General features: G+C 34.3%; 1 protein-coding gene across 1 annotated transcript in view; it reads right to left on the bottom strand.

Moving 5' to 3' along the window:
- Positions 1 to 24,303, bottom strand: part of NSF (N-ethylmaleimide sensitive factor, vesicle fusing ATPase) — a 110,707-nt gene that overhangs the window by 27,431 nt on the left and 58,973 nt on the right. Inside the window, exons 13-17 of the mRNA XM_084861720.1 lie at positions 18,995 to 19,090; positions 15,101 to 15,257; positions 13,374 to 13,507; positions 3,073 to 3,139; positions 992 to 1,071 (exon numbers count right to left, since the gene is read on the bottom strand). Of these exons, the coding sequence (XP_084717846.1) occupies positions 992 to 1,071; positions 3,073 to 3,139; positions 13,374 to 13,507; positions 15,101 to 15,257; positions 18,995 to 19,090 (534 nt within the window). The remainder of the gene's footprint in view (positions 1 to 991; positions 1,072 to 3,072; positions 3,140 to 13,373; positions 13,508 to 15,100; positions 15,258 to 18,994; positions 19,091 to 24,303) is intronic.

Raw genomic sequence — 24,303 nt, 5'->3', positions numbered from 1 at the left:
TAGTTTATGGAAAGAGATTAAAAAATCCTTTCACAATGCAAATATGTAATAAAATTTCAAAATTGTTGTAGGTTATGTTTATTTTTACTATTCTAGAAATTAAAAAAAAAAACAATAAAAAAATCAAGACAAGTCCTTTCCTCTAGTAGTAACATACCTATACAACACACACACATACACACACACACACACACACACACACACACAATTTAAATTAGATTTACCAGCTTAATATTAAATATTTCCCATATAGTCTATGTCTCTAATTTCAAATATGAGATCCCATACAGACATTAAGATATTTTTCAAGTTAGTCCCTTTGTATCTGCCTTTGATTGGTATTTCTTCGAGGTTGCAGCACACAGAATCAATCAAGAGAATTCGTGTCATAGCCAAACATGCTCTGGCAGCTTCTACATAATTAACATATTTAACGAGCCCTCATAGGTTAGTTTTAAATGGGTTAAACTATCAAAATCACTAGTCTCCAATAGCCACATCAGTAAAAATGTAACCACATGAACCAAGATCCTGGCTATAAACTCACTCTTTAAATATGCCACATGCCACAAAAAAAACAACTCAAATTCATCTATAAAAAAGAAAAAAGAAAAAAAAAGAAAACTGCCCTTAAAAAATACATTTCCCCAAATAAAAATTCTCAGGAAAATCTATGAAATGATAAAGGAAACAGATGAGAACGTGTATTTAATCCCTTCCACATTATGTGTTATATGATGGGGAACTTAAAAAACAAAACAGAACGCTAACAGAAACGAAAATTTTGAAACCTTTAGAAAAGGAATGAAAAACTTCTCTGATTGTTAAGAAAATCATTTATCTTAAGGCAGAAGGCTAAACCAGATGACCTTTCAAAATTTCTCAAAAGAATTTTATGCATTTATTATAACCTGCTTATTTAGAAAGAGTGTACCATTATATTCAATTTACTGGAAAAACTCTGTGAAGATGTTCCTTATATTATTTTTACCTGAGGAGGAGCCTTTTTCAGTAATACAAGAAGAGCCTGTAATACCAGATTAGAAAATCGAGGGCCAATAGGGACATAATCTGAAAGAGAAATATTATATGCTTAGGGATTTGATGCACATATGCACATATTCCAAACATTCATATTTTTCTACATCAAGAGCAAACACAGTTTTAGAAGCAGTCATGCAACTAATGATATTAAGAAACAAATATTGGAATAATTTGAATGCATAAAATATTATATAACAACTATTTCCTGTAAATTTTTTAAAAAGCTTCTAAATATACATTTTGAGTTCATGTAATATTTTCAGAGACAGGTTTATTTAAGGGAGAAAAATCCCGCAAATGTATTTACTAAGCATTTCCAAGAAATTACTGCAAACTATGGCAATATAGTTAAGTACACAGGCAACAAAACACCATACTAGAAAATGGGTAGAGGGGCAATGGTACGGAATAATAATGTATGAAAGGTACTTCAATATAACTAAAAAGATGTTAGCGCCACTAAGATTGGTCCTCAGATGGTGAAGAACAAAGAACTTGCTAAAATAAATTTTTAATTGTTAAATTTCTACTACTCCTTCAAGATTTTGCACCAATGCCAGCTCCTTAGCTTGCTCTATCTATTGTACCTGCACCCATGCCCTGTGCTTTTGAGCTACCTTCAGGCATCAGCCCTCTGAAGTCAAAAGTGTTCCTTCCCTTCTCTGATTATCCAGAACAATGGCACATTCTACTTTGCATTAATTTTTGCCAATATATGTTATAACGACAGACAGCATCTTATTTTTCTGAGACCTAATTATGGCACAGTAAGGGCTCAGCAAATGTTTGATGAATAAATGAACAAACAAGTACAGATAATAACTTCATACAAGTGAAAATATACTCAGAGGGCACACATTCCTGACATAGTAGTGTTGCTATGACCACACATTTCAATTGTGTTTAGATAAAGGAATTTACACAGAGCTATGAGTATGTGCCTAAAAGCTTTTAAAGAAATAATCCTATAAACTGGGCTAAAATGTATTAAAAGTAGCAGACCAAAAACCCAGGTCATTAGATAAAACTATCAATTTAAAAAGACCTCACATTTATACCTGCTTTGTTTTTTAACAAATATTGCCATAGGAAACAGAAAAATAAATAACAGAGGACTTAAGGCAAGTGTGAAAATCATGGGAAAAATGTAGTCAGCATAGGTAACTTGAAATCATTTCTACACCAGTGTGGATAGCTTAAGGAAGAAGGAATTATTCAGGCATATGTTAGATAGTATTTTCAGAGGTTTATTAAGCCACTAGGTGGGTTCAATTTCAACTGTTTATTACAACAACCTGAGCCACTATTATAATAAGTTTATTCCAGAATTATCTAATTTATGCAATGAAATAAAATGTAAGAATAATACTTTTCTGGAATTTATTTGTAGATTACATGCTTTGAGTTGAGTGCAGGGACTTATTCATCTCAGTATTCTGTAAGAATGCGTATAAATGTTTAATAAATATTTTTTAAAATTACCACAGATCACTTTTAACTTTCAGAATGTTTTCAACATTATTATATAAATTTTGTCTTCACAATTACTCCATGGGATAAGGAAGGAAGGGATACAGTTTTTTTATATCCCTTTTATATCTCTTTTATAAGAGCAGAAACTGAGGTAACAGAAAGCTTGCCACTCTAGTCGTAAACCCTACTTTCTTTCATTAGCTCTGTCAAGTTCATAAGTGAAACCTCTGAGCTACAGGCACTAAATACATCCTTCAACAAAAATTACTAATCACTTATTATGGGCAGGGAACTCTGTAGAAGATAGAAAATATTATAGGGCAGGAGTCTTATAAGAAAACAACTTATAATGGAGTTATAGTCACAGGCATACTTAACATGAATACCATCATTAACTAAAGAGAGAAGAGATAATGTTATATTTCCTTATAGGACAAAGAAAGGTATTCCTATTGCCTTATAATTTATAAATACCTGTTATTTTTCCTCTTATAAGCTGTGAGACATTGGCTATAATATGGCAAAGATAGTACAATAGCAAATGTAATGACTCACCAAGCAGTCTCTCAATATCATCCACAACTACACAACTGAGCTGGGATTTGTATGCATCATCGAAGATCTGAAAGGAAGCAAAACCATTTATTATCTCACTGCTCTCCATAATTATAAAAATTTCTAAAAAGATTAAATGTTGTTAATTCTTGAGCAATACCTAAACAAATCACAGTTAAACACCAATATTTCAGACTACATTAAATTAGAATTTAAAAGATAATAGGATTTTAGAACTAAAAAAGTTCTTGCATTTTAAGAATGAAAAAAATTAGGACCCAAAGCAGTTAAATGACTTGCCCAAAATGATACTAGACCATGGCTATGTCCTACCTGGGATGCTGAGAACAGACAAATCCTGGTAAGTTTATCACAAAGGTCTCTCCTATCTATGTCAGGAATATGACTTCAGTGTTGTGACTCAAAAGCCAGATGAAGCCACAAGGGATATGCAGAATAAAACTGGATGCCATTTTATTATCTGTAAGAACTGTGACCCTTTTATTTAAATTTTTTTATTTTTAAATAAATTTTTTTTTTTTTTTTTTTTTTTTTTACAGAGAGAGAGTGAGAGAGATAGAGTTAGAAACATTGATCAGCTGCCTCCTGCACACCCCCTACTGGGGATGTGCCTGCAACCAAGATACATGCCCCTGACCGGAATCGAACCCAGGACCCTTCAGTCCACAGGCCAACACTCTATCCACTGAGCCAAACCAGTTAGGACAAGAACTGTGACCCTGTTAAGCAGGAATAACACTGAAAGAACAGAAGCTTGTAGACTCAAATCAGACCATAATGGTCAGTGTTTACAAAAGAATGAAAGTTGGGTATAAAGTACTAGATAGATCTGGTTCTAACTTTAGACTCTGACAAAAGATAATAGTACATTGTCTTATAATAGCCAAAGAAATGGACACTAAACCAAGCAGTAAATAAGCTATACCCTGATAAGGACGTAGCAATTACAAGCCAGGTAAGAGAATTCATTTATGTAAAAATTAAATATAAGCACCCAAGGCTTTGAGACCATCCCTTTTATAAACGTTGGGGGCTCCTTTCCAGCAAATATAACTGGGGCTCAGGGCATCCAATTTGTGTCATCTGTAATTAATTCCTGCATGCCAGCCCAAACTCTCTGGTTGATAAGTAACCTAAGTGACCAAGATATAACTCTCCTTTCCATCTTGCTTGGGATGACATAATATTCCTTAGCAGCTATCTTTTAACTATATAAAATTAAGAGTTAGGTACAGAAATAGCCGAAACCGGTTTGGCTCAATGGATAGAGCGTCGGCTTTGGGACTGAAAGGTCCCCGGTTCGATTCCGGTCAAGGGCATGTACCTTGGTTGCGGGCATATCCCCAGTAGGGGGTGTGCAAGAGGCAGCTGATCGATGACTCTCTCTCATCGATGTTTCTAACTCTCTATCTCTCTCCCTTCCTCTCTGTACAAAATCAATAAAAAAATAAAAAAATAAAAAAAATAAAAGAGTTAGGTACAGAAATAAAGTAAATCAAACCAACAAAATTAGTATTTTTCATTCTAAGTTTGAAGACAACTTGTGTATACTTAGTCTTTAAAATATTTGCAATAATTAAGAGAATTTACCATATTAGATTAGAATTTACCATAACTAGATTAGCATTGCTAGTTCAATTTGAAATATGCAATTGAATAATTAATTTTATGTTGGAAGGCAAAAAGATAACTTTAATAGCCTTGTAAATGGTAAAGATAATCTAAGATTAACCATACTTATGTTTTAATTTAATTTATTATTAAATAAATGTAATTATATACTTACTTTGAAATTTAGAATATTTTTATTAGACAAACAGCTAAAGTACTTCAAAGAGAAAAGAAAATATTTTAAATGTGGAAATATAGTTTAAGATATTTAAAGAAATTTAATTAAATTGCAAAAGTCCCCCTTTTTAAAAAAATATATTTTATTGATTTTTTACAGAGAGGAAGGGAGAGCAATAGAGAGCTAGAAACGTTGATAAGAGAGAAACATCGACCAGCTGCCTCTTGCACACCCCCTACCGGGGATGTGTCCGCAACCAAGGTACATGCCCTTGACCGGAATCGAACCTGGGACCTTTCAGTCCACAGACTGACGCTCTACCGCTGAGCCAAACCGGTTTCGGCCAAAAGTCCCCTTTTAAGTAAATGCTAATTTTTTCTAAACTTACAAATAGGAGATGTAAATAGACTTTTTAAAAGTTTGCTTACTTTTGTGTTAAAAACTCTTACATGATGTAATTTTGATATGTTATATTTTAATTTTTTAGACCACAAATTAGCTACAGATGATCTTTTCTGCAGGTAATTGATGGGAATATGTGCCACAACTGGGGTAGGGATCAAATCCAAAACCTGAATATGTGCTCTGACTAGGCATCAAACTTGCTAACTTTTGGTATACAGGCTACTATCCAACCAACTAAGCCATAGTGGCCAGGGCTACAGATGGTCTTTTCTATGCTCAAAAGTCACCCTCAAAGATTAAACACAAACAATCAAACAAACAAACAAAAAGGCAAAACTAAAAAAAAAAGCAAAAAACAACTCATGTTGACAATATAGATTGAAAGATCCTCCCCAGCACACTACATATTGTCTTCCCAAATATTATGTCTCCAAGGTCTGATACTTCACTGGTACTTAATCCATGTTTGCTGCATGCATGAATAAAAGAAAGCATGCTTGAAAGAATATTCTGTTGCTTTACTTTGCACCATTCCCTATACCAAGTGGTCGGCAAACTCATTAGCCAAATATCAACAGTACAACGATTGAAATTTCTTTTTGAGAGCCAAATTTTTTAAACTTAAACTTCTTCTTCTTCTTTTTTTTTTAATATACAACCAATGTACATGCCCCTGACTGGAATCGAACCTGGGACCCTTCAGTCCGCAGACCGACGCTCTATCCACTGAGCCAAACCGGTTTCGGCTTACAGACAGCTCTTAATGCACTAATTAGTATCACCGGGAGAGGAGCACTCACAGGTGACTCTTAACATACTAACCATGACAAAGGCAGTGCAATTCCAGTTGTAACTTGACCAGTTTCATTTGACCAGTCAACTGAAACTCCTTCAGGTAGCAACTCCGCTCTAATTTAAATACACACACCCCATTCCCTTCATACATACTGTTTTCCTTATCTAGTCACTCTTCCTCTGGATTCATGTTTTCTGCCTAATTTCCCCAGCTGCTTCCATTCTCAGCTTCCTGGTCCAGGTCCAAGCAGAGCCTTCACTAAGAAGATACTCAGATTCAACTGGCAAATGTCTGGGATGAGCTGCCAGACTAAAATATAAGTGAGACATTTACATACTAAGCTGGGACATTCTACTGCAATTTTATGTAGACAAATCAAAAAGGGAGGAGAAATACTAGAAGAAAAGATGCAAAAAAGGTAAAGCAGTACAAACTGCCTGGCTAGAATATTACAACTGGAAGTGCCAAACTTCTCTTCAGTACCAGCATACAGCAGATTTACAGTGCTTGCTTCAGATCAAATGATGCCAACCCAACAGTTAGCCCGGTGGGCTGAAGCTGAGGGTAATGGTTGTCTCTTACAGACTCTTTAAAAAAATAATTTAAATTCTTATCCTCTCATTTAGTAAGATGAAAGTATGATACTCAAGCCTTTTCTTGCTGGAGAGGTTATCACTAGGGGATCACATAAGTTATCATGCAAACCAGGACACTTGAAAGGGGAGAGATGTTAATAATCACACTGGAACAACAGGTAAAAACCAGGATTGCTCAAAGCAAACTGTAGTGTCTGATCATCCTAGTTTTATCAGGGAGTTTCCTGTAGAGCAAGTAAAATTATCAGTATGTAGATATAAATATACATACATATTTACATAGTCTTAAAGTTGAGTGAGAAGTCTGAAAGAAAAAGCTAAAGAGGGGAAAAAAAAGGAAAGAATTGAAGAAAGTGTAAAGCATCATCCTGATATGCCAAGATTTGGAGTTCAATTCTGGATCAGGGCAGATACAAGAAGCAACCAATGAATGCATAAGAAGTGGAACAATAAATTTATCTCTCTCTCTCTCTAAAATCAAGAGAGAGAGAGAGAGAGAGAGAGAGAGAGAGAGAGAGAGAGAGAGAGAGAGAGAGAGAGAGAGAAAGAAAGAAAGAAAGAAAGAAAGAAAGAAAGAAAGAAAGAAAGAAAGAAAGAGTGGTATCAGTCAACAGGAAATAATGAGGACTATTCTAGAAGATGAAGTATGTCTCTAGAAAACAATTAGTCTATTTCTCAATGTGGACATAACGAGATTGTCATTAAACTCTCTGCTACCACCTCTCTCATGTGCAAAGGTAGGCAGTGGACATAAGAGACAACCTAGAATGTGGGGAGCCTGGGCTTGAGGCAAGAGCAGGCTGGCTGCACTCTTAAGCACTGAGGAAAAGGAGGTGCAGAGCTCCTGATGAACAAGGGTGAGGGGCAGGTCTGAATATGGTCCTCAAGGACACTGCAAGCTCTCAAGGCACACAGCCCACTCCTGGAATCTTCCCACCAGCTGGGAGCCACAATGGCAGCAGTTGCAGACCCTGGAGTCCACATGAATACAGATGGGAACACACCAGTATTAATTCCATGTTAATCTCAGCCTTTCAGAATCACAACCATAGCTAGCGTGTTCTAAGTAGACTCTGTCCTCTATTTTCTATAACCTCTTTAGTGCTCTGAGGCAAGTGAAGCCAAATTCTCTACTCCTTTGGGGGCTGAAAGAGTTCATCTTATTTCTGAAGTGGTTGGCGGGAAGTACCTAGTTAATAGGAATCTGATGACTTAGAAAATCCCTAATGCAGTAAATCTGTCAACAATTAGCTGAAAGCACACGCTAATCATATTTGGTAGCATATAAAAACGTAAATGAGCAAATTCAAATCAGTGCTATCAGTAATAATCTCTAGTTTCTAAAAATAACTTGGGAGTAAACCAAGCAAACATTAGCTGTCTTCTAATGAAACCGCCTCAGGAAGTGGACCTAAACTTTTGGCAAAGCACTAAAGATTCCTGGAATGACCTTAAAATCCTTTATTTGTTCTCCCTGCTTTTCAGGAAAAATTCTTACATTTTCACATAACATGAGCCACAGAGTGAGGTAGTCTTTAATAATATAAAAAGCCACAAAGTCTGAAAGTTCTACTAATGGTCTGTTCCATCTTCTTTTGTGTGCCAAACAGATACAAACACCAAAAGACAACATATATTAAGCAAAACAACAACAAGCACCTGTTACCCCTCCCCACCCCCCAGCCATGCAGGGACCTGTAATCACTTTCGAAGTGTCCCCTTCTCTCAGTGAATACATGCACAAACTTCATCAAACCAGTTACATGATATATTAGGATGTTAACCAAAAACATCCAAATTCTGTTGCTTAGTAACTGCTGTCAAAAGATCCAATTTCCAGCTCTGCTCTTTGTATGGACTAAACCCCGAAAAAGGGAGGATTAGGCACCATGATTCTGTTCTGTGAAGACTACAATTTGCAGTGGGATTTACAGAAGGAGGATATTCAAAGAAGATTATTTCTTTCATGCAAAGCTAGTGGAAAGGAAAATGTCTTCCATTAATTTTCAATCCTTTAAAAGCAAAAATATGTTATTAATGGGATAGTTTTATAAATCACTCATATTACTTAATTTTATTTAAATAATTTAGTCACATCAGATTGGGGTTTTTTTGTGTGTTTTTTTTTGTAAACTCGAAAGGCATCAAGATTAGGTAGTGAGTTAAAATAAAAATTTATTGCTTTATCCTTGTGTTCATTTAATGACACTAATAGGACTACTACAACCAATTTCTAAAAAAGTATAGATGCAAAAATGGATACTGGAATAAAAATTTTAAAATAGAATGAAGTTGGGAAAACAAACATAAACGAAGGAAAGATCTGCAAATACTTCAGATATGTGAAGGGAACATAAGGTACCCCCAGACTGAGGATAATATCTCATACATACTGGCAGTGGTGAGAAGTTGACCTCTGGAGAAAGAACTCATTAAGCAAATTAAGAGCAGTGTAAGGTAAATGTTAAAATAATTGAGAATAAACTACTTTCATAGATTATAATACCATCATATGTGAACAAAAAGCAATAGTTAATTACAATGAAATCGTACTGCTCATTAAAACAAGTCTAATGGCCTTATCTCTTAGTTTATGGTATACAGAGAGATCTTCTATGAATTAATTATTCCGACCATCCTTCTTTAACAAAAATTAATGTTTCACAAACTATTACTGTTGCAAAACATTTTGAAAAATCTTTAAAACTGAGCATTTAGTCATGAAAACATGGCTGAAAAAATACTTAAATGCCAATCTTTTACTTATGAAATTGGAAAAAATATTTTTCATAACATTAAGTGTGTTTGAGTGTCCCAGGAAACTGACACTAAAATGATGGGGTGCTAGCATAAATTGGTTCAACTTTCTAAAGAGGTACGATCCAATAACTCATTATTATTTTGGCTTAAGAGTTTTGGTAGCAGTATTATTAAAAATATTTAAATTATTCATATTTTTACCTTAGCAATCCTGATTCTGAGAATTTATTCTAAGGAAATAACCTAAAGTGTATGTACAATAATAATGGTAAGTAAAAATAACCACCGCACTTTATCAAGTACATATTGTATCACAAGGCATTGTGTGATACTTTACATAGATTACCATTTCATTTAATTCTCATAATAAACCATAAGGCAGCTATTACTATTATCTTAATTTTACCAATGAGAAAACAGAGGCTTATAGTCAAGAAATGTGGTGGAGCTGGGATTCAAAATCATATCTATTTGAAATCCAAGTTCTTAGCCAGTAAAATATAATGCTACTCTAAGAAAAATCTAATAAGAAAATAGTGACAGTAATTTCCCTAGTTTGGTAGTTCCATAGAATATCATTTGTAATTGGGGGGGAAAACTGGAAACAAACAAATATTCAATAAAAAGGGAATGCTTAAATGCGTATTGTATAGCTATTAATTTAATATAATAGTGAGATAATTTCTATGACATCGAAAAAAGTTCACAATGGAGGGGCAGATGGAGAAAAAAACTAAAAAATAAATAAAAATTAAAAACAAAACCCAGATAAGAAAAAACGACAACACACAAAAGTTCATAATATATTAAGTGAAACAAGACAGTTTAAAACAGTATATCCAGTGTGGTCCTCAATGCATAATGTGTGTGTGTGTAAGTGTGTCTGAGCAGAGAAGAAAACTGAAGGACAAACATGAACTCATTTTTATTTTCTCCTAATTTGGGGGTGGTGTGGGGGTGTGGGTGTGTTGGGGGGGGGCACTTATAAAGAAAGAATGGTCCTCTACAGAATGATAAAAACATTATAAATTATTTGTGCTTTAAAAAAAAAATTTAAAAATCTTCCCATCCTCACACTACAAATGGAGGGAAGACAACAATGGTGGGAGGTAGATTAGAACTACTTAAGAATGGCATTTATATTTCATTTTTAGAAGCAACCTGAAAAACTTAGCACCTTTAGACTGGTTTGAGCCCTCAGGCTTTTGTCAACCTATCATTAGGGAACAATGTGAAAATTATTTGCAGAGAAAGATTCTGCAATATTTCCAATATAGTTCTAAGACACCTATGCTTCATTCTTTCGCTGTTCTGTTCTTTAGTTTCAGGGAATAAAATCTTTTCCCCAAAGAAAACCAAAAAGTTTAATATGTATTTATTATACTGATGAAACAGAAAATGTTTTTGTAACTTTAAGGGTGCATGATGATCCAGACAGTGAATCATGAATTGAAACAATGTTGAATAAGCTTGTATAGACACTTATTTTCATATTCCTTAGACTTCTACTCATTTAAAACTCTGTCTTGAAAGACTTCAACAATTTAAAGATTAAATCATAAGTTATTAAGCCATTAATTTAACCATTTAAGCCTCTAAAATCAGCACATATTACCTTCCCCCCTCAAGTCAATTTGCAAGAGATTAAAATAATAAAAATGATAATATCTCACACTTACAAAGCAGCTTTGATCTGCAGGAGCCTAAAGTACGTTTTAAAAACTTTTATAGAAAAACTAGGACCAACCACTCACATCTCAGAGTACATCTGAGGCAAAGGCTGGCAGCTGGTGAAAAGCAATGGAGTAATTTATAATTTGTCCAGAAGATGACTATTTTTTAATTTTTTTACTTTAAAAAATAGTTTTAAATTGATTTATAGAGACAGAGGGAGGGAGAAGGAGAGGGAGAGAGAGAAACACTGAAAGTGAGAGTAAAACATAGATTGCCTGCCTCCTGCACTCCCCCTACTAGGGATTGAGTCTGAAACCCGGCATGTGCCCTGACTGAAAATCAAACCAGCAACCTTTCTGTGCACAGGGCGATGTTCAACCAACTGAGCTACACCAGCCAGGGCAGAAGGTAACTACTTTTGACAAGTATAAAGAGTAGATGGAGTTAGAGACATGCCAGTAGAATTAGCTGTTCAATTAAAAGGAAATTTAAATGACCACAGATTCCAAGGGCTATTATTAAAAATTTCACCAAAGGATAAGGCTTAAGGGTTCCCTTTAGAAGGGGGAAAAAAACACTTACAAAACAAAAACAAACAAAAAAACTAACCCCTATTTGCATCAAGGAAATTACTGGTCTCATGATTTTGTCCAGATTTTCTTGAGAACAGATACTACTGGTTTCACCTCAGACACGGAATAAATTGACTATGGTACTTAAGTTCTTTTGGTATCTGAAAACATTTCCTTCTATTTCATATTCAATTTCAAATATTTTTATATAGAATATATTTTTTTAATTTATTGATTTTAGAGAGAAAGAGGAAGGGGAAGAGAGGGAGAGAAACATCAGTTTATTTTTCCACTTAGTCATGCATTCATTGATTGGTTCTTATATGTGCCCTGACCAGAGATGGAACCCAGAACCTTGGTGTATCAGGATGATGCTCTTGTATATATCCTATATATTTAAATACCTGAAGAGAAGTATTCTATGTAAGGGGCCCTGGCCAGGTCAGTCTGAAAATATATAAGAATATTCAATATATCTTTAATATATAAGAACATATTATATATTGACCTGGCCGGGGCCCCTTATATAGAATACTTACCTTCACATTTCAGTGTATAGGACTGGAATCCTGCTCCAAGCTCTTCCTCCTCCACCTTATACAAATAATTTTATGCCTCCTGCACTAACAAAAGACTAACTTTCCAAACATTTTTTTGGAATCTGCTTGTTTCTTTCCTAAAGAAAAAGTGAAGTAATTCTATCTTATGTCTATTTAAAGTGAGGGCCTCTGTGCACTGTAAAAGAACATCTGAGCTGTCTTCACTAGTGGCACTTCAATTCTCAAGAATTCTATCCTTGATTCTGATTTTCCCACATCTCTTTAACTTAGAGTCAGTTCTTATCTAGGAAAGATCAAGAATGAAAAAACCATTTAAGTAAATAAATACTTCAATTATATACAAAGTAAAATTTCTTCACTATCTGGGAGCTTACATAATCAGAATATCAATGGAAACACTGGCTACTAAGTGAGATTAAACAGTCATTAAGAGTCTTCATCATTGCTTTTCGTTGTTTTTTAAAGAGCAGTCACCTACTATCCCAGATGTCTTACATGGCACTTGCTTGAATGTTTGAGAGATGGACCAGATGGTCTTTCAGTTCCAGAAGTCTATTCTATGTTGTTATCACTCACTGATGGCTCAAAGCAGCCATATTGAAAAGATGACAAATGGCACTTGGAGAAAGGAAGAAGGATGAGGACTGCATTAAGTTGTCATGTAGATTTGATTATCTAATACACTGCCATCCCTTTGCACGGTAGTTTTTGAAAATATCTTTCCAATGATACACTTCTGTATACAGTCAACTTAATTGACTTCAAATAGTTTGACTTTTGTATACTGATGAAAGAAGAATTTGGTCCACTCTACTCAAACATTCTTAACTAGGATCTTTCAATCAAGTCAATACAAACTTAAGAAACGAAAATTAACCACTATATGTATAAACAAAGCATAATCTGAAAGATAAAATAAAAATGCATTACAAAATTAAATATCTAAAATAGTTTCTGCTTCTTCCCAAATTTTGCTGATAATCTAGTTCTACTTGAGAAGAACATAGTTGCTATGGCATAATATATATACACATACAAACATACACGTACAAAGATAGATATATATGTGCATATGTGCACACACATCTAAGAGATATGAAATTAAAATGAAAGTGAAAATCTTAATACCTTCTTCATGGACTGACACTTGGCTGTCTCAGAAAAGCCAATCATCTTATCAGGAGAACAGATCTTGATGAAGGGGAAGTTGGATTCCTCAGCAATCTTTGCAGCTAATGCAGTCTTCCCACTGTGAGGAGGGCCTGCATAAAGATATGAGCAAGTCAGGGGAAAAAAGCCAACCTAAGCAAAGGGAAATAAAACAAGTTTAAACTTTTATCTACAAGGTACTGAGGTCTCAACTAGTTACTCATTAACATATCCTGACACAACTTCATGGCAGACATGTTTTCTCTTATTTATTAGCAACTAAACTTAATGAACTGATTAGCATTTCTCAAAAGTATGATGAAATACATTCCTTCTCTCTTTCTCACATAGTCTTAATCTTTCAAATTCTGCCTAATATATATTGTAGTTACTTAATATTTCTAAGCTCAGCTATTCTATAAAATAGGAATAACAGCAGCATCTATCCTCAGGACTGAAGTGGGTTTTAAATGAGGTAATATGTGTAAAGTGCTGATAGAGTGACTGGCAAAAGAAAGTGTTGAAAGAATTATAGCTTGTGATTAATAATTAATAATAATAATAATAATAATAATAATATGAAGTCTCTTTTATTCTACCTCCTAAATACTTTTCAAAATGGTTTACTTATTTCCATCTCCACTACCACTGTTTCTTCAGACTACAATCAAACTACAACTAAGGCTAATGCAACTGATTCTTACCACTGGTCTCTTCTGTGTCTTTTTTTGCCCTTCTAATCCATTCTCTATGACTAAGCAGTCATGGTGTTTTGAAAATATTGTACAAATCTGATCGTGTCACTTCACTTAAAACTCTACAAATGGTTTCCCATTGACCCTCAGACAGAGTTTAAATCTTTAACATGGTCTACAAGGCTTTGTATGAACTGGCTCTGTCTACTTCTTCAGTCTCACGTCTAGCAAGTCTTCCTTTCTGCTTTAGACTCCTTCCGGCTCAGGGCTTTTCACATGATAGTCTCTCTACACAGAACATCTTCCCTGATTACTTTGCCAGGCCACCTTCTCCTCATCCTTTAGGTATTGGGGTCATGTGTTTCTCTGTGAGCCTACCCCAGACCTCTGAGAAGGGCTAGATCCCCTTGTGATGTGGACTCGCTGAATTTTTCTGTTGTATTAATTATAACTGTAAATAAAAAATTGATGAAGAGACTGTCTTTCTCTTTTGTCTACTTGGTAAAGCCCTATCTGATCTTTCAAAGTCTAAATTAAATACCACCTAAATTAAGCACTAAATTAAATTAACTTGAACACTGATGGGCAAAATTACTTGGCATTCACACATATACATTGTAGTTAGGACTTGGTTTACAAGTCTTTTTTTTATGACCAAACTGAACTACGTGCATGTCTTTGTATTGCCAGCAACTACTCAAGTACTCAGTGAATATTTATTTAACTGAAACCAGTGCTATTTGGTATTACAGTCTATTAAGTAACATAGAAATTTAGATACAATCCTATAAAAAAATGAGTTGCTATCATTCATCAGTAACTTTCTGTCCTCAACAGGACTTGAACAGATGCACAATTATTGATACACATATAAGGATTACTATTTGCAGATGATGAACAGTAGTATTAAAAATGAAAATAATTCATTTTTCTGAAATGTCTAAATGGCTTTGTAGAAGCACTATTTGTTTGTTTTTTAACTTTTAATGCCATCTCATAATTTCTTCTCACCTTCCAATAGGACGCTAACCAATGGTGTGCGGTCACTGTTTTTCGTCTGCTGGACCAGCAGCTCTCCATCTTCTAGAACGCGAGTAACTGGATCACCCCACTTGATAATACCATTCATAATGTAACTTGCATAATCCTCTTGGTTTGTGCCAAATGCCTATGGAAGAAAAGGACAATTTAAAACATTTTGAGCATATAAATACTTTGCTCAAAATACTTTATTCCTGCACAATGAAAATGTTGAGCAATATCCCATCTCGTAAAAAGCCTGAAAAGCACACCAAAAAAAACAGTGTTTTATAATTTTGCATTTCACTTTTTATCAAATTGGGAAGGGGAGGAGCTGCTTTGGGTTACTTAAGGAGAAACAATAGATTCTAGGCTCAGATTCTACCAGAGCCCAAGCTGTCATAATACCTGAGAAAGGGTGTGTCCCTATGTGCTTAGTTCTATAAGGGGTACATGGCTGTTGCTTTCTGTTAAGGAAAAAGAGATTATGGATTCAGAAATTAGAAACCCTTGTCTCAACAGACAAAGACATTATTCTAACTCTGACTGTAGATGTCATGGATTAAAATGGGAATGTAAAACGGTAATGAGGAGACCCTGTCTGCATCAGTTTTTGGAAGGGGTTACAAGTTAAATGGAACCAAGGTAAATGTATATGTGTAAATATAAGATTTTAAATGAGATAGGAATGAGCAGTTGTAATCAAAGATTGAAGGGCTAGGAAAATAAAATAAAAGCAATTATTATATGTAATAATTTTAATTGTTCTCACTACATATTGGAGTTTAAATCACATTTCTCTTCATTTTCAACTTCTAATCTCATATTGGAACTCCCATCAAACCAGTTGCTAAAAGTAATCAATAACTTCAGTTCCTAGTTACTTAATTGAATTTTCATAAGGTTAAAAGGAAAAGAAATGAGTAAGAAGACAACACAATGTAATGTAAAGGTCCTATGTCTTGAGAATTTTAAACTATTACATCCTTCAACAAGTTAATTTAGTGTTCCTAAACAGTATACAACAGTCTCATTACTCTCTTTCTTTGCTACCAAAGCATTTCTCAGACTTCTCTTTGGTTTTTGCATACATTAGTCCTTTGATTCCTGAGTACAAAGGGAAACCTTCATTCTCTGGTCTGGGTATGGTGCGTTCAGTGGCCCTCTAAAAAGTTATGAAGGAAGAGCCTAATAAATACTGCTATAGGAAGTATGTGGATTGGCTGACTCTTGTTTTTACTTATTCCAAGTACACACTCTAAGTCTTACAGCGGCAGCTTTAAGATACCTGAACCAGAAAACAGGGACCCTCCCTCCCAGGCTACACAATATGTATGAATCTTCCTTATTTATCCTGCCACTTCATTTTTGTTTTGTTCCCCCATACTCATGGAATAATTAAAAGAAACTTACTACCTACTTAACTTAGTCATCTTAGTTTCCCCTTTTTTGTAGCCAAATTATTTGTCATTATAAAAATCTTGAAATACATCAGTTAGACTGGGTTCTAATATTTTTGGTATCTATTACAAATGACAACAGTAAAAGAGTAACCATTTCCATTGCTTAGTAACTTTTGAAAGTAAATATTTATATTTAAAAGTCACAATAGTAATAAAAAATAGAGCTAAAACAAACTGATTTTTGTTTTTAAAAGGGATACTTGCAACAATAATTATTGTCAAAAATATATAAAGAACTTATACAGATAAAATAAAAATAAAGAATAAATACAATAGAAAAATAGGGAAAGACATGAGTAGCATCTATCGAAAGACACTCATGGTCAATAAGTACATGGAGAAATGCTTACCTTCGTAAGTAATCAGTGAAATGCAAATTGAGACCAAAATGAGATTCCATCTTACATCCAACTGAATGGCAAAAATTAAGTCTGACAATACCAAGTGTTGTAGAGGATACAGAGTGACAGGATCTCTTTTACATTACTGGGGAAAGTACTTACTGATTCAACCACTGGAAAAAGTTTAAAATTCTTCCATTTGAAGTTGGACATTTATATACCCAACAAATCAGCAATTTCATTCCTTAATATATATCTAAGAGAAACGTGTTCAAGAATGTTCATAGCAACACTTGTTTTAATATAAAAACTTGGTAATGCCCCAAATGCTCATTGACAGGAAAATAGATAAATTGTGGTAGTCACATAATGCAATGCTATTCAGGAATGAAAATGTCTAATCACTATATTATACATATGAAACTAATATAGTATTTTATAACATCTATAATTAGAAAATAAATTGTTTTTATTGAAAAAGAAAAGGAATGATGTATAGCTACAGAAAATCATATGGATGATTCTTGGTTGTAGAATATGCAATAAAATAGCAATTACATGCACTGTACTTTATTTTATATCCCATGTAGACTAATGACAACAGTGTGTCACAAATTAAAAATTAAGATTAATCCAATTCTGTGCACCTGAGATCCATTTAAAAAAGAAAACCAAACATACATACCTCTTTAAGAGGCCTTTCTGCATTTTGTTTGTTTGTACTAATAGGAGACTCCAAACAATGGCTACTCAATGAAGAATAAACAAACATTAGTGGTTATTTTATAGAAAAAGCTAGAGGCCCAGCACATAAATTCGTGCACCAGTGGGGTCCCTTGGACTTGTCTGCAGGATTGGGCTGAAACCGGCTCTCTGAGGTTCCCTGAAGGGGCCTGGATTGTGAGAGTGCACAAGTCAGGCTGAGGGACCCTACTGGTATACGATCAGGGCCAAAGAGGGATATGGGAGGTTGGCCAGCTGGAGAGGGATCGAGGAAGGGCTCCAGGGTGTGTCTAGCCCATCTGGCTCAGTCCCAATCTACTGGACCCCAGCAGCAAGCTAACCTACCAGTTGGAGCGTCTGCCCCCAGGTGGTCAGTACACTTCATAGCGATTGGTCGACTGTCTGTACCCTGGTGGTCATTGCTGTTGAGTGGCCTTAGCATATCATTTGCATATTATGCTTTGATTGGTTGAACGGATGACTGGACACTTGGCATATTAGGCTTTTATTATATAGGATGGGTTAATGATTTTATACTGTATTCTAAAGCTCCAACTATGACTAGTGAGCGCATTAAAACAAAACCGACACCTTTTTTTTTAAAGGGCACTTAGAATGGTTAAGAGTTTTTAGAAACTATAGCAGTTAAGGACCAAAAGGTAATGAGTAAGAAAAAGACATGCCTTGGGGAGGTTCAAGAAAGGTAGAGAGAGGAGAATATGAGAGCTAATTTTATTTATTTATTTATTTAAATATTTTTTATTGATTTTTTTACAGAGAGGAAGGGAGAGAGATAGAGAGCTTGAAACATCGATGAGTGAGAAACATCGACCAGCTGCCTCTTGCACACCCCCTACTGGGGATGTGCCTGCATCCAAGGTACATGCCCTTGACCGAATCGAACCCGGGACCCTTCAGTCCACAGATCGACGCTCTACCACTGAGCCAAACCGGTTTCGGCATGAGAGCTAATTTTAAATATAACATAATGGAGGACTGATGAATTAGGATGAATTTTGGTTTCAGCAGCTTCAGGTTGTGCAAGTACCAATGAGAAAATTATTTATAGTTCACTATAAAAAATTAATAATTAGAAAGCCTCAAAATGGGATGGTCAGTCTAACAGATGGTACACTCCCTATCATGAGAAATATTTCAGTAAGTATTGGCTAATTACCCAACTATCAGAGTTATTGTTGAATGATTCTTATATTGAACACTTCTAATAAGTTTTTTATTTTTTATTTTTAAAAACTTCATGTGATATAACCTTCCACAATCCTGGTGAAATAGCAGTTATTTTTCTCCTGATTTATTTTTATTTTGGGGCTTACACATCACTCAGTATTCGTACTCACTGGTTTGATATCATTCTCCAAAGAAGCAAGGAAATCTCCCCTCGTCACCTGCAGGCTCTCTGCTTTCTCCATGTCCACTTCAACTTTGGTACTGGCCTAGTTAGAAATGAAAACACAACGTAAGGACTTCTAAGATTTAAGAATATTTTTAGCCTAAGAATGTAACACCTAAAGATTTTGAAAAGCATACTTTCACAGGTAAATAGCATCCCTCTCAAATTGACAAACATATATATCTTTGCCTGAATAATTCCACTTCTAGGAATTTATCCCGTAGGTATCTTCACAGATGTGTGCAATGTTATAAGGACATCTACTCCAGTGACTTGTAATAGCAGAAGACTAGAAGCAAATTAAATGTCCACCAAGCAGGTAACAGTTTAGTCAATTATGACACATAAGTCAATTATGTACCAAAGAACATTGGATAGCCACTTCTTTATAAAAGAGGCATAAGGAGGGAAAAAATATATACAGAGGGTCTCTAAGAACTCTAGCTGTCATTCTTATACCCAAATAACCCCTAAGGCCTTTATAGATACACAGACACTCAGCCCCAACCCCTTTAGGATTTTGATTTAAGAAGGTCCAGGCATTTAATTTTTATAAAGTTCTACAGGTAATTCTGATACTCGATCAGGTTTGTAAACCATTATTCTAGGAGACCAAGGACCTACAACTTGGATTTATACTCATACTTTGTGCTTGAGAATCTACGTGGCAGCTCTAAGTATTCTGCTTTCTGCACCTGGAGCTACCACTTCGCACAGACATCTGGAGAAGCATCAAGGCCTTTCTCAGCACTTGGAGCTGCCTGGACCTGATGAGTGATCGAGATACCAACACTGTTTTCAATGTGACTGGGCTCACTCCCAATAGCAGCAGCCAAGTGAGTCTAATATTTAAAATGGTACTATGATTTTAAAAAAGTTATCTTAAAAAATCTGATTATAAAACAAGTTTGTTAAATAATATCAACCTTCCATTGATTACTATAAAATATGAGTCATGTTCCTTTAGAAATAGACTGCTGAGACAAATAAAATGACATTTATTTATTTATTTATTTATTTATTTATTTATTTATTTATTTATTTGAGGGTGGGGAGGAAGGGGAGGATGAGAGAGAGAGAGAGAGCGCGAGAGCGCAAAACATTGATCTGTTCCATCCATCTATGCATCCATTGGTTGATTCCTGCATGCCCCCACCCAGGATTGATCCCACAACGTTGGCATACTAGGCTGACACTCTAACCAACTGAATTACCCAACCAGGGTGACAGACATTTTTTTTAAAAAAAGTAAGCTTTATGGGATAAGAAGAACTAGGTCAGGAAACTGGATTAACATGGCAAACAGAACACATTTACTTATCTGCCTTCCTTCCCCAAATCCATGAAATGACAGAAAGTTAAGAGAGAAAGGTTAAAAAGCATGTATATGCAGAATTTTTCACATTGAGCCAGAAGAATCTGAGGAGAGAAGTGGGAAAAAAGATAGAAGAAAAAAAAAATTTCCTCGGCTGAAGAAAGCTCTGTTTTTGCAGCTTAAAGGGTTCAATGAGAGCTGATCAGGGTAAACGGAAAAAAAAACACACAAAAAAAACCTATATCTGTTTAGACAGTGTTTTGAAGTATCAGAGCACCAAAGGTGAAGAGAAAGTTCTAGAACCTTTATGAGAGACAAAAACTGGTTAACTGAAATGGAACCTCACAACAGTAGAAACTAGAAGACAATATAATCAATCATATTTAGAAAATACATCTGACTATTTCCCCTAAATAATGATTTCCACATGTACACAGGGAGACACAGGCAAGAATTTTCATAACAGTATTATGCACTGTTCTAGACACTAGAGCAGCGATTCTCAACCTTTTTCATCTGATGGTACACAAACAAATTACTAAAATCCTGTGGCACACCAAAAAAGTATAAGTTTGGTTCATTCATACCAGAGAGCTATTGTTGTGTTGGCTGTTGTAATTTTATTTATTTGACAATCTTAAAGGAAAAGAGGGCAGTGCCCGTGACTAGTCAGGTATTGCATGTTTTAAAAATTCTTGCAGCATACTGGTTGAAAATTGCTGCTCTACAGAATAGCAGTAAGGCCAAAAGTTCCTGCCCTTATGGATCTTACATTTGAAATTGTGTTGTAATAGCCTAGAATATTGAGCAAAATAATAACGACTTACATATACTGACATGGAAAGCTAGCCAAGTCACACTGTCAAGTGAAAAATAGGAACTGCAGTACAATTCCATTTGCTTTTTTTTTAAAGTGCATATGTATCTGAGTGTAAATATAAAGAAAATAGACTACAAAGGCATAGCCCAAATGCTGACTACCTCTGGGTGTTAGAGATGGCCTGTCTCGCTTTCCCCTATACTTTGGCATCCTTGGGTCTTCTACAAAGAAAATATATTCATATATGGCTTCTATATTTTAAAAAAGAGAGCAGGTAACATGCAACATTTAAGTAGATGCACTAATATTCTGTTTAAATAAAGAGAATAATTAGCATTTCAATTATTAATAGGGTTTTCATTGAGACATTAGATATTCAATAAATATTGATCACATTTCTGACATCTCTAAGTTTATTTTCCTAAAAGAATTAGAATGTTCATAATATATACATCTTTTAGCTTTATAGTTTATAAAGTATATTCATATACATTATCTCATTTCATCTCATTTTGTCCTTATATAAGCTTGAAAGGTTTCTTAAATTGAGGGTAAAGATAATCTTATATAAAGGTTTCAAACTCTGATTAAGACTTTTTGACACATCTAAAAGAATACTACAAAGTGTAAACTTAAAGTGAAAGTGAAGAAAGCAGTTCTGACAGAATCACATTAAAATCCCAATGAAGCTACCAAACTAATTTTAAATAATCTCTCCCTATTCAGTTCTAAGTTTTTACTAAAATGTTTTGTATTTTGATTTCCTGTTATAGTGAAACAAAAAAGACAGAAACATATTGCAATATGAAGGGAAAATCTTGTCTATCTTTAAACATTTGCCAAAAAATATGATAGATTTCATTACTGAAGCTAGTGTGCAACTTATCTTTTTCCTACTAAGAAAGGACGCACTCAGTGAATTCAAAGTGAATTAAAATGGGTGGAGTAGAATTATTTTAGAACAAGTTGTTTTTAGATACGCCTAGAACTTCAAAAGTTAACTAGTTATAAATAACCAATAATACAATTGTGAATTATTCCTGACTATTCATTAAGATAATTTTTCTAAGGCATTCGCTTAGCTAATTTTTTACTATGTTATCAGATAAGTAAAACCTTATTTTAAAAATGCTACAATTCTGAATTTTTTCTCATTCAGAAAACCTTTTCTCTGAATTAGTGCGATTTTCCCCTGCATTTTATTTATAACAGCTAATCAATATAGAAGAGGCAATGTCTTTCAGCTTATACCTGCTGAAACTAATAAACTTGTATTTCAACACTAGCAAATATCAAGTGGTCACCCTTAAATTTCATAACCTTTTAAATCTGACCTTTCAAAGTTCTTATCATTCCTGTTAAATTAAGGGTACAATGACCTTAATCAATCAAAATTCTACAGAAAATAAGAAATAATTTTATTGAAGTTCTGCAAACATAAATCAGAGTTTCGATTCAGTTGTAAAGTGTGTGTCCTCAATTTACTTTCTTACAGCAGATGAGAGCAGAAAAAATTAGGGTTATGAATCTTCTCTACCTGAAGCAGAAATTCCTTTCAAGAAAAAAACAACCTAATGTCACATGAATTTTAGTTCATGTCACAAACATGGTTTCAACTACAAATGACATGAACATCGGGTGTTCATGATGGGATTTTTCCACTTGTTTCAGAAAAACCTGAAAGAACAATTTAACAGGGAAGACCTGTTTAGTTTAGTCCACTTGATTTACTTTGAACCTAAATCTTTTGCAAAGGAAGCAAAAACAAACAAATAAAAAACCCCTAATAATGGCCTTTTATAATACAAAGGAAGAACATCATAACAAACAATTGAAAGTTGTGTCTAAGTTTTACACCAACTTTAAACCGTAAGTTTCAAATTACTTACTCATCAATCATTACTAGTAAAACTATGAACATTTACAGCAATGGGAATACTAAAACTGTATGCCTTTTGTTCGGCCGAAGAGGAGTCTTTTAGGAAAACAATATTGAAAGAACTTTTGGCAATACAGATTTTTTTAAATGCAGAAAAGAAAATATCATTAGTACTATTTATTTTTGGGGATGAAGTTAGTGTCTTACATATCCTTCCATCTTCCTTGAAGTGCCTACAGGTCCCTTGTATTAAATATTCCATAGATACTGTAAAAAATTAAAAAGTTCTTTGGTACCAAAGATGTTGATCACAAGTCAATATGCATCACCTGAAGTTTAAAGATAATTCAGCCACGTGGAAAAAGGGAAATAATGTCCACTATTTGCACTACTTCTTTCTTGTAAATCTGAAGGATAATATATATATTCTGTATAGTCTTAACTACCATATTGACTTTACAATTAGAAAAATGATAACTGCAAATAGTCAATAAAACCCAGAAACTCAGATATCGAAAAGGATGTATATGGTATTCTCTCAAAGCAGCCAATAATAACAAAACTGTAAAGAACTAACATTGATATATAGTTTATAAGGCACTTCCAAATATAGTATTTGATTTCATTTTCACAAAAATCCAGATGAAATATGCAGTTATTGCCCTTTGACAGAGCAAAAACAAAAAAGTGAAAGAAGTGTAATGTATAACCATACTTTAGGACTATAAAATATATATTCTTCCACCATATCTTATTGTTTCGTGTGTAAAACTAATGTAAACTTAAAGAAAATATGTTTCTTAATGAGATGATGGCTTAGAAACATTTTGGGATAAGATTATGGTGGTGAAAATGGCAAGTAACTAAGAGAAAAATCTGGTGGCTAATGCTATGAAAAATCTGATAACTAATAAACCACCCTGTTTCCCCGAAAATAAGACAGTGTCTTATATTAGTTTTTTCTCCCAAAGTTGCGCTCTTATTTTCAGGGGATGTCTTTCCATGCGCTAGGTCTTATTTTCGGAGGATGTCTTATTTTCGGGGAAACACGGTAGTTATTGTGGATTATATAAGAAGCACTAATGTGGTTTGAGGTGAAGGATCAATAAGGTGGAAAACAATTTTCACATCATTTACTCAATATTTCTTGAAGTCACTATCACTTCTTATCAAGAAGTTTCTTTTGACAAGGAAAGAAAGAAATAATAAATAAAGGAAAAATCCACTTTATAAAGGTCCCAA

This window comes from Pipistrellus hanaki (assembly GCF_964339955.1).
Source record: "Pipistrellus hanaki genome assembly, chromosome: 16".
Classification (NCBI taxonomy): Eukaryota; Metazoa; Chordata; class Mammalia; order Chiroptera; family Vespertilionidae; genus Pipistrellus; species Pipistrellus hanaki.
This window is presented reverse-complemented; position numbering and strand designations above follow the sequence as displayed.